The sequence below is a fragment of the Sinocyclocheilus anshuiensis genome, unplaced genomic scaffold (genome assembly GCF_001515605.1).
Source record: "Sinocyclocheilus anshuiensis isolate Anshui unplaced genomic scaffold, SAMN03320099.WGS_v1.1 scaffold260, whole genome shotgun sequence".
Classification (NCBI taxonomy): domain Eukaryota; kingdom Metazoa; phylum Chordata; class Actinopteri; order Cypriniformes; family Cyprinidae; genus Sinocyclocheilus; species Sinocyclocheilus anshuiensis.
In genome coordinates this window covers 856,167-868,694 of record NW_015557134.1, presented here as the reverse complement: position 1 = coordinate 868,694, position 12,528 = coordinate 856,167, and the positions used below count along the sequence as shown (strand labels likewise).

Genomic DNA, 12,528 nt, shown 5'->3' with positions numbered 1-12,528 from the left:
ATATCATAAAAGGAAAAAAAAAAAATATATATATATATAAATCTGAATTTATTTAAGAAATAAATTCTGGCATAAGTAGTGGTATAATGTTATGATATTAAAAAATATACATAAATACAAATAAGAAGTGAAGGATTTTTATTTTAAATAGTTTTTTTTTTAATACTGAAAAACGTCCGGCCACATAATTGAAGTCACTGTGGTGTAACTAACATGAAGGAAGCCATTTTGTTGTCATGTGTCAAGAAAACCATAAACCATAAAGAGGGGACCCCTTTAGGCCCCCATGATTGTGTGCCAGGAGTATTAGGTAAAAAATATATATAATATGATATATACGTTTTTTAAAATGTAAATATTCTTGGTAGTTTTCATTTGTTTTATTTATGTTTTAATTTAATTTATGACATCCTTATTTGTATTGACCAACACAGGACTTCTACCCTACAGTCTAAGCAGGATTCAGGCCTAGAAAGTCTCATCATCAATGTGTATGCTGCTGTTATCTGAGGAGACACTGGGTGGGAAGTGTTATTATGAGAACACAGCATCTGCTGAGGCTATCGTCTGACCCAGAGATGGGAAACACAACAAATGCTCAGGCTGGAGAAAACGGTGGACCCATCAGTAGATGGAGACTCGCTACAATGCAGCCTTCAACTCAAACTGAATAATTACACGTGAAACTTACAGCACGACAGCAGAGGACAGCATGGACTGCATCGCTCCAGCGCTTCTATCACCCCGGACAGTGAGATCTTTGAGGCGATGGTTTTAAAAACTGGAGCCAAAACCGGACACAGACCCAGGTGAGCATCTGAGCGCGTCTAACATGCAGGAAGCCATTTTGTTATCATGTGTCAAGAAAACCATAAAACAGAAGGGACCCCTTTAGACCATCATGACTGTGCTATGAGTATTAGGTTAAAAAAAATCAAATATATTAACTTTTAAAACACATTTTTACAGGTTAAATGGACTAAACCAATATTTGTGATATTCATGACTAAAAATATATTTTGAAACTTTAATAGTTTTGCAAAATGTAAATATTTTTGATTGTAGATATTTTCATTTATGGTTACTTTTTAACAAAAACATTTTTAGCAAAGAGTAGCATTTTTAAGCATTAACTATCTTGTTTATTCATTTCAGACATGCTTATTGACCAACACAGGACTTTTACCCTAGTCTAAACAGGATTCAGACCTAGAAAGTCTCATTATCAGTGTGCATGCTGCTGTTATCTGAGAAGACACTGGGTGGGATGTGTTATTATGAGAACCCAGCATCTGCTGAGGCTATCGTCTGACCCAGAGATGGGAAACACAACAAATGCTCAGGCTGGAGAAAACGGTGGACCCATCAGTAGATGGAGACTCGCTACAATGCAGCCTTCAACTCAAACTGAATAATTACACGTGAAACTTACAGCACGACAGCAGAGGACAGCATGGACTGCATCGCTCCAGCGCTTCTATCACCCCGGACAGTGAGATCTTTGAGGCGATGGTTTTAAAAACTGGAGCCAAAACCGGACACAGACCCAGGTGAGCATCTGAGCGCGTGTTGGAGGATTGTTCAGAGAGAGTCTTCTCGCAAGCAAACCTGTTCAGCTGTATGCTGGAGAACGACAGGTGAAAAACAGGTCATCCTCCTGTGTGACCCCACACTCCACATGACACACTGACAATAGATGGATATTAAAAAGCTTCCCAGTGTTCCTTCCTGCAGTATCCTCAAGAACGCTGCTGTCTTCACACAAAAACGCAGAATTCAGGGGTCCTCCTGCCCTTTAAGAAGTCTTTGCTAGATTTGCTCCGTTTCCAGGCTTCTTTTGTTTGGCTGTGGGGTGGAAAGGACCCCTCTCTCGCCACAGGACAGTGCGTTTGCTGAATGAGAAGGAAGCGCAGCTGAAGTGGAACGGAGATGGGCGGGGTGCGCGCAGGGGCAGGGATGATGATGGGACGATGTTTCTAGCTCACTTATCATCACCAAGGTGGGGCGATGGAAGAGAAGCGCTTCGACCGTCCAGCAATAACCGAATTCAAAACTTTCAGCACTTTGAAACTGCTTACATAAACCGTGTGACCTTTTATTAAACGTAGCGTTCGGGAAAGTATAGACGTCCAGCTTAAAGGTGCATTCAGTCATTATTTTGCGAAGTAAACCGTTAAACAGTGTTTTGAGAAATACTACGTGCTATAAGATTCAAGTCCTGTCAGTTTTGCAGAGAAAAAAAGCAGTTTTAATCTACATGGAGCGGGGCGCCCCCTCATGGTGGCCGCCATGTTGACATTACATCGCCGTGTCATTCAGCTGGCCGAGTTAATAATACTATTGCTTAATAATTAATGCATTTTTAGGTGTTTTACATAAAAATACACTTAAACAAAACAGGAAAAACCAAACATATACACTCTCACACACACACACACACACACACACACACAAATTCTCTATAACCAGCAGCCTCTAATGGAGTGATAAAACAAACAACCCCCAAATAGCTGCCTACCACCATAAAAATCTGTCGTGATTAAATCTAGAATATTCATTATACAGATATGTGTAGTGTAAGGTAGAGAAAAACAAATGAACAGTAGTAACATGATAAAGATAAACAAACAAGCAACAATGCATCCACACCAACAGGTGTCAGTATAAAGTGTAAAACCACTGACACAATCTTGGCAAATAAGCACCAGCTAAACCTAAACAAACACTTACTTACTGCATCCCTTAAAAATTTGATTTCTGTTAAACCTAAAAGGGGTACTGAGCAATATTAGGCCATATTTAAACACTTCAAAATAGAAGAGAGGGTGTGAGAGAGGTATGTAAGCAACTAGTCGTTCCAAAATGAACATTTCACAGGGATTTCAGAAACACCGCCCGTTTTCCCCCCTCCTCTGACCACGATAGAACCGCAGACACCCGGGTCAGCCAACAAGCGCCAGCACTGCATGCTCCTCCACCCCCCTTTTCTCGCCCCAGCACCCCTGTGCCCCATCCAGGAGGAGCAATAGATGTGTGCGAGTGAAGGAGAGAGATGTAAATTAGCGGGTAGCTAGACAGGTCACGGCTCGCTTGGCGGTTTTGAACATCCTAAATGAGCCGTGTCACATTTCCAAAATACTATAACTCATTTCCTCTCACCTTCAAAATCCCGTAATTTCCAGAGACAACAAACATTTTTGATTAGTGTAATGGTTTGATATTTCAGCTCCACTGGAGAGCACTGAGCAATTAGCAGGTCATAATGATCTGATATTCAGCGTATACATACCCGGTTGTGCGAACAGCTATATTAGATTGAGTTAGGAAGCCTGGTTGACTGGATCACACTCACCGTTGTGATTGTATAACCTTTTGTACCAGCATTTCTCTGCTCTTTGTCTTTCAGTGTCTGGACTTCAGGCCCTCCACCCAGATTTAATTTTTAGATGAAGTCCAGAGAACTTCATGTGAAAGGTATCAAATGTGCATTCTCTCAGAACTCTTTGAATTTCAATATTCTGTTTTAGTTTTCTTGAAGGAACATTTATGTTGATTACCAAAACAAAAGATTTTAACTCCGTTGTTTTCTTAAAAAAAAAAAAAATCAAGGTTACAGTGTTTTAAGTCCTTCATATATTGAGCATATTTACTTCCATTGTGAGATAATTACAATGGAAGTAAATGGGGCAATTTTGGGATTTAAAAGCAGAAATGTGACACTTAAGAGTGGACCTTCATGCTTATGGTTTTTTCTTCATTAAATTAGTTTGGTTCTATATGAATCACATCATATGAATTTATACAAAATTGCTAACAAACTTGCTGATAGCCAAACAGTTGACGGTAGCCATTGACTTCCATAGTATGGAAGAAAATACTATGGCAGTCAATGGCTACTGTCAACTGTTTGGTTACCAACATTCTTCAAAATATCTTATTTTGCTATCTTCAACTGAAGAAAGAAACCCATAAAGGTTTGGAACAATTTGGGGAGGGGGGGGTGAACTGTGCCTTTAAGTTTTCTCATGACATCGGGATTGGATTGGCCCCATTCACTTCCATTGTAAGTGCCTCACTGTATAGTTTTAAAATTTGTTCTACATTTAAGAGAACAGCGGTCCACACCACAACCATAATGTCACAGAGTAACAATCTCATTGGAATCAGTTTCACAACAATTTTCTTCCAGCTGATAAACGATTAAAACATTGTCAGCCAATCGGAATCCATCCTGCTGTAAAGAGCTCAAGCATTTGAAGTGGCAGGTGACATAACTGCAGAATGCGCTTAGAATAAACAGAATGTTATTGTGCGTTTGTGTTGACGCTATAGCTATCTTTATAGTTATCATTCTTGGTGTGAACAGGCCTTTAGAGAGTGGAAATGAATTCTTGTGGAAATCAACATTATGCCACAACTGCTGTAGACTGAGCACATTATTTCTCATATACCAAAGCGCTTATGAATATCAATATTTGAAATCAAAGGCTACGTCAAAGCTTTGACTGAATGGTTTGAATGTGTTCACAGTCCAGAACCGAGCATAGTTCATCTATTCTCTCAATGGAGTTGCTCTCCCCCCTTTCAAGCTCTCTCTCTCTCTCTTTATCCTCCACTCATTTCTCATGTCCAATTCTACCAGTTTTAGACAAAATAGGAGTTTCTCCTTCTTCTGTTTGTCTCCCTCTGTCTTGTTCTTTCACTTCCTTTTGGCCCATCTTCCATCTTTCCAAACTTTGAAGGGAGTTCAGACTTCTAATATAAGACAGGTCCCTACCACAACAAAGGAGTCAGCTTTGAGTTTGAATAAACACTTTCTCTCCTTTTTCTGCCTGTCTGTACCCCACTCCCATTTTTCCTTCTCTGTGTTATTTCTCTCTTGGCCCGTGCTGAAGTATGAGCACTTGTTATGCGTTCTCCATGGTAGCCTTTCTTCTGGAATAGATTAGCAGGCCGAGGAGGAAGGGGAAGCGGCGGCAAACCGAAGTCGGCGGAGGGAGACGAAGGTGTAAAAGGGAGTGAAGTGTGAAAAGAAAGGGCTAGAGCGATGGAAAAAGGAAGCCAGTAGCTGAATAATGGGGGGAAAGGAGGATCGTAGAATGACAGAGAAGGAAAGAAGGTCGCTGTAGGTAACAGAAACACACGCTGTTTGGATCGCACCCGTTTTTTCTTTTGAAACTCAGCTGTGATGGATGTCATCACGCTGGCGATTGCGCCCCAAAACGCCTTCCAAAATGCTTTTAGGCGCTTTCACAAGCCCTCTTTTCAGCTTCCCCATGCCCTTACATACGCCGCATTGTCATCTCTGGACTCTTTCTTCGTTCTACGGCTTATTAACCCACACTCGGTCACTTCCCAGGTCACATTTGCAGTGTATAACATCATGAGCTGTCATCACTCTGCTCCCCTTCCCTCCCTCCTGGCTGGGTTAAAACCACAGGTCTCCTCTCTCTGTGCGCTGGCGAGAGCACATGACCGCAGCCACTGAGCTGCAAGTACGGAAATGGACATTCTCTACCTCCTTTCTGTATAGTGGGAATGGATTTGTTTTAGTGTGCCGACCACAGGCCTCTTGTAACCACACAGACACATGCTCATGTAGTCGCACTTTTTATATGTATTTGTATGCGAGTTTTGGTTAAAAGAGAATCGTATTGTCTAGTTATGTACTTCCAGCTTCTAATTAATCCAATCTGCCTGCAATATGTCGACGTAAACGACATTAGCGCTGCCTAAAACAACTTGCCGATTCCAGATTTCCGTAAGTAGCAAGAGGAAAAAGAATGCGTGTGCGTTTGAATTGCTAATAGGTAGAACTGTTCCTTTGAGCTTTGTGGAAAAAGTGTTTAACATTCAGGCAGGGCCGTCCTCACAGACTGCCCGAATTCCTCAAATCTGTCAGCCGTGCTAGCCAGCTGTCACTCACCTCTAATTTGCTACAACATCATTGACCTTAGGGCTTCTGGCAAATAAACACACATATACGTAGACAAAAAAAGAAAAGAAAAAATATTCTGGTCTTGTGAGGAGCAGTTTTTTTTTTGTGCTTTTTCTGATGCTGGAATGTTGGGTTGCATTATCGTCAAGTTTTGCAAGAGCTGTGCGGCTGCCAGGTGCCTTAGCAAACATGCTGTTCTACAGAGTACGTCTGTATATTTTGGGGAACTGTTGTTTTAACCCAGCGGTTTATGCTGCTGTTTGAGCAACAACATTGACTCTGAATTAACTGCCCTGAATTCATGGAAATGAAGGCTGAGATGAAATATGAGATGGATAAACACAAATAAGAACAGGTGCATTCCATACCATAAGAAATGTGCACACACACACACACACACACACACACACAGATATTAATATAAATATATACTGCATATAACATTTATTTAAAAAATTATATTTATAAAATGGGTCATTTTATTTACATGTAATTATTATAATAATATTAATACAATTATTTATTAATAATTTAATCATATAAAATATAACAAATGATATTATTAGTTTAATATATTAAATAAATCACGTAATTTATTGAAATGTATTATATTGTAATGTAATTTTTAATGTAATTATTGTGTTTTATTTTATTAATATTGATTTAATAAATTAATTATATTGTAAAATTCGTCATATAATTAATAAAATATTAAATAAAAATTACATATTAATACAGTATGTACAGTATTTGTATTAAAGTATGTAACTGTATTTTTTTTCTAATTGAAGTGCCTGGGAATTATATTATAATATTATAAAATAATATTGTAATATTATTAAAGTAAGGTTTTGGTTTCCTTGTAAATTATTATTATTAATAATAACAATAATAATTTACAAGAAAATTATATTACAATAATAATTTTATTATTATTTAATATAATAAATAAATAAATAAATAAATAAATAAATAAATGTATTATATAAAAAATATGACACATTTAATTAAATTATACAATTAATTTTATAATTTTAAAATTATACAATTAGATAAAATTATATTAGATAATTAAATTTATTTTTCTAATTTAAGTGCCTGGAAAATTATTATTATTATTAATAATAATAATAATGCTGTTTACATAATCAGAAACCAATGTACTATTTGGTCTAAATGTAAAATGAAACATTTGAGGTAAAACAGCTTTCATGTTTTCTAAAAAGAATGCATTTTAATAAAGTCTGCGTGTATGTAGGAGTGTTGTGTTTTATGCAGGTACAGCAGTTGTTGTGAAAGCCTAGATAATGAAATACAATGCGTCTGACAGATGTTGGGAGGACACACGCTCGCACAACCCTGCGGACACACACTCTCACACACGCTGAACCCTCTCAAGGTCAAACCCTTGTGCACCTCCTGTGCATTTGCCAGTCTGTGGTGTTTTCCTCTGGACTCCACCTGCAGATGAGGTTGCACATAGACACTTAAGCTCTTAATGTGTTCTTTTCCATTGTTTTCCATCACATTATGTAGATTTAGTGTTCAAATAGAATGTATTTAACCATGTAACAATGTTCAGAAAGATGCTCAGCTATTTTCTGAAAATAACAGCAGATGTGAGATAAAAGGGATTATTCTGGGAACACCAAGGTATGTGTTATTCTGATTTACAATAGCTGAGCAAATCAAAACAGCTACAATTCACAAATGCATCCAACCATTTAGACGCCTGTCGGTACAGGATTAGAGAATCCACACCGCTTAATCTGTAATAAGATCAGGATAGTGTATCTATTTACAATATTCAATTCTCTCATATGCAATTCACCATCAAGGCATTTCTACATAACTATGTGTGCTTTGATCATAAATGAAAATGAATGGGATTGGTTAGAGGCTGATTCTTATGTAAGATTTCACTGCTCATATAAGTTGGTGGTTTGGGCTAAACTACAACTGTATGATTGTCATTTAGCCCTAAAACATTTTTGAGAACAAAATCTGATTTAAATGCATTACATGTGGCTATTTGCCACGTGCTTCAGCTGTTTTCACTTATAATAAGAAAGTTTGACTCAGGAGCACTGCTGCTGCCCCCCTTCGGACGTATAGAGAACTGCTTGAAATAAATACTTCTAGATGCATACAGATTGTTCTTACCGATCGCGTTTTAAACTTTTATCTGTGTTAGACGTTATCTTCAGAGGGCTGGGGTTTCCCATAAATAAATAAATACACAAAATTATATTTATTTAATTATATATTTATTAATATGAAAATGTAAAGTAAATACTATTTTTTTTTATACTTCCAATTTATTTATTTTTATATTTTCAACATGTATATTTAAATCCATTTAATTAATATCTTTAATATCTTTAACAAATATATTTTATATTTGTTTAAAACTGGCTAAATAAATCATATTTATTGCATTATATAATGTAACATGAAATTATATTATATATGTTAATATGAAAATGTAAAGTAAATACTATTTATGTGATTGTTTGTTTGTTTATACTTCCAGTTTATTTATTTTATATTTTCAACATGCATATTTAAATCCATTTAATTAATATCTTTAATATATTTAACAAATATATTTTATATTTGTTTAAAACTGGCTAAATAAATAATTTGATAAATAAATGAATGAATTAATAAATAAATAAATAATGTAACATGATTATATAATGTAACGATTAAATATTAAGTTATATTATTTTATATAATTTAAAATTTAAAACAAATAATATTTTGGCCTGTTTGTTTTATTTTTTATTTTATTTTTAGCATATCATTTGTTTTTGTTTTTTCTGGTCAAAATATATTTCAAATATATATATATTTAACAAATATATTTTATATTTGTTTAAAACTGGCTAAATAAATAATTTGATAAATAAATGAATGAATTAATAAATAAATAAATAATGTAACATGATTATATAATGTAACGATTAAATATTAAGTTATATTATTTTATATAATTTAAAATTTAAAACAAATAATATTTTGGCCTGTTTGTTTTATTTTTTATTTTATTTTTAGCATATAATTTGTTTTTGTTTTTTTCTGGTCAAAATATATTTCAAATATATAACATATGTTGGAAATATGTATACTTTCAAATGTATAATACAGTATATTTGGGCAAGAAAATAAATACTTTTTATTAAATCTTGCAATTACTTTTGAGTAAAAGCTTTATAAATGGTTATAAAAATTATAAATGTTTTATAAAAATGTATTTAAACATTTTGAACAATATGAATATATTTATATTTTAACATATATTTATTTTAAATATATATTTTAAAACTAAATGCATTGAAAATATATTCATGTAAATTTTAAAATATTCCAATAGTATATTAACAATATATATATTTTGACTTTAGAATTTCTTTTGTATATTTTGTTTTCACTCTGACTGTTGAGTTGGTTCTGCATAGATGAGAATGACTCAGAGCATCACATGTGTGCCAATAGCAGTGTGGCTGCTGGATGATTTCCTCAGCCACTCCATAAATATCTGTCTGTCTTCTGTGGGAATCCTTCAGTTGACACAGCTGAGAAGCAGGTGTTATTCAGCGGGTTCCTCCCCCTGTCCCTCGTTCCCTTCATCTTCACTATCTTCTCTACTCCTGAGTCCTGTCCTTCCAGCTGCTCTTTCAATCTATCTTCATTCTCTGTGTCTTTTGCTTGTTGTTCTTGTCCCCCCACCACCAGTCTCCACATACAGCAGGCCTGCCAGTACATATCCAGCCCTACTAGTCATGTTAAAATCACAAACTCTGTCTATGTCTGTGTGTATGTGTGATGTGGGAGCATGTCTATGTGTGTGTGTGAGAGAGAGACGTTGAGGGCAGTGCCCACATTCCTATGACATTCTTGACATTCTCCGACTGTGGCGCTTTGCCCCATCTCCACACTGTCTGTATGTGTGTGAGAGAGATTTGATGCGTAAATGAAAATGTACACTTTGTTCTCGTGATTGGCTGCCGCAGGCCTGTGGGGTGGAATGGAGTTATTAGCAGAAGACTCTGCTTCCACACCGTGGCAGTATATAGGTCTACATCTGCAGTCAGGACCATGTGTTTCCAGTTCATGCATTTTGAGCTTGCAAGGCAGCACTGCGGGTCTATTGATATTCCTCTTCTAGCTCTGCTCTGCAATTAATTCAGTTTGAACCGATTTATGTATATTCATTTTTACTTTTAATTATACAAAATAAAGATAAAAATGTGAAAATCTCACATTTATATTGTTAGAATGTTCTTTATTCATGCATAAGTATGATTAATCTTGTCTTTATTGCATCTGTGTAACCATTTATAGCCACTTTTGCACTTCAAAGATGGTATTATGCTAACTATTAAAACCTAAACACAACTAAAACCTAAGCTTAACTAAAACTACTATTTTACTCCAAGGCTCCAAGCCCTGGTGTTTCCTTCTGGGAAGGAAAGTCAAGTGTTATTGCACTGTATTTGGTGCAATGTAAATGATCATTGACTTTATTGTCATAAACTTCCGATCAAAAGATTATTATTTTTTTTTATTTTTTTTTTTTAATGTTTTAGAAGAAGTCCCTTATGCTCCCCAAGGCTGCATTTATTTGATAAAAAATACAGTTAAATTGTTACATTTGTGGAATATTATTACAATTTAAAGAACTGTTATAAGAAATGGTTTAAAATGTATTTTTCTTTGAATAGAAAGTTTAAAAGAACAGCATTTATTTGAAATATAAATTGTATTTAATGTTATAAATATCTTTACTGTCATGTTTGATCTATTAAATGCATTCTTGCTGAATGAAAGTATTTATTTCTATCTTCCTTCCTTTTTTTAATCTTATTTTTAATCTTACTTACTACAAACCTTTCAATGGTAGGCTATTACGGTTTCCACAAAAATTTTAAGCAGCACTGATTTAACTGTTTTTAACATTAATAATAATAAGAAATGTTTCCCGAGTAGCCAAAAAAAAAAAAAGTATAATAGTAATAGTGTTTCACAATATCACTTTTTTTTTTACTTTTTTTAACGCAACCTTGATGAGCACAAGAAAACTTATCTCAGTTAAAGTTAAATGTTTTATTATTATTCTTCAAACTTCTGACCGGTAGTGTAAGTTATTGACTATTTAAATTGATAATGTCTATAAATATCTATTTATTTTATTGTCAGACTCAATTCTGAAGCCTCTGACTATTTGGATTATAAACAGTGGCACGGTTGTGTAGCCTAATGCTGTTGTAGGTCAATCTGCATTTACGGAGTTCACCGAAGGCTAATGTAGGCTACAGACTCATTCAAAATCATTAAATCACTCTGGTAAAATCAATTCAGAGATAGAAGGAAAATGAGCCTTTAATTAGTGCCAGTCTAATGTCTGGACCACATGACACCCTGAAGTTATTAGGGGTGTTTACATTTTAATAATATAAATTTCATCCTTATACAGTATAAAATTTAACTAAGCTGTTTGCAGCAAAAAGTCACAGTATTCACAATATGTGTTTTATATGGTCACCGAGTCGTATTTATTTATGTATTCAGCATTAAAAAGTCCTAAACAGCGAAGGGGGGCTGTAGACCCCTAATTAAATTTTGATCGCCCTCCTGATAAGTACAGTGTATGCGCTGTAGGAGATTTATTTACTACTATTTTGTTTTAAAAAGTTTTAAATAATGTAGTTGAGCAGAAAACTAAAACTTCCTTTAAAAGGTCACACTCCTATAAACAATAAACTAGAAGAACCACTCCACATTCGTGTCCTCTTTTTGGCCATTAATGAGCGTAAATGTGTTTGTTCACTGGGTCGATATAAGTTGCTTTATTTCCGACTCGGCTCTATGCCATTTAGTATGCACTTAAGGTAATGGAAAGCAGGAGAATATCATGGGAACCCTGTAGTCTGCTGTTCAGCCAATCGCGAGCGGCTGGATTATGCCCTTAAAACCTTTTAATACCACTGTTCACTAATGATCCGGACCCGCGGCCCTTTAATCCCCACTACATTAATTAAAAAGAGCACGAGCCCTTGGAAGATCATGCCATCTGCTGCAGTTTCATTCCATAGACCTATTGTGTTTGGTGCTTATTTAAAACAGAATTTCTTTACTTGTCAAGGAAAGCAGGAGGAATGAGAAAGGAGTAAGATTGCAGGAATTACATAGGGAAGAAGCTAGAGTTCTTTTGAAATATGTTGAAAAGAATCGTTGTTTCGTTGCTTCTTGTAACCCACCACAAAAATAGCCATAATGTTAAAGATTAGTCTGAATATTAAAGGGATAGTTCACCCAAAAATTTGAATTTTGTGATCATTTACTCACCCTCAAGTTGTTCCAAACCTGTATGTGTTTCTTTCTTTTGTTAAACACAAAAGGAGATATTTTGAAGAATGTTGGTAATCAAACAGTTGACGGTAGTCATTGGCTTCTTGGTTAACTTGGTCAACTACAGCATATATATATATATATATATATACAGTGGGTACGGAAAGTATTCAGACCCCCTTACATTTTTCACTCTTTGTTATATTGCAGCCATTTGCTAAAATCATTTAAGTTCA

At 35.1% G+C, this 12,528-nt stretch overlaps 1 protein-coding gene across 1 annotated transcript in view; it reads right to left on the bottom strand.

The window, feature by feature from the left end:
• Positions 1-797, bottom strand: part of fgf18b (fibroblast growth factor 18b) — a 5,030-nt gene extending 4,233 nt beyond the window's left edge. Inside the window, exon 1 of the mRNA XM_016473150.1 lies at positions 692-797. Coding sequence (XP_016328636.1) covers positions 692-723 — 32 coding nt within the window. The 5' untranslated portion in view covers positions 724-797. The remainder of the gene's footprint in view (positions 1-691) is intronic.
• Between the last annotated feature and the right edge of the window lie 11,731 nt (positions 798-12,528).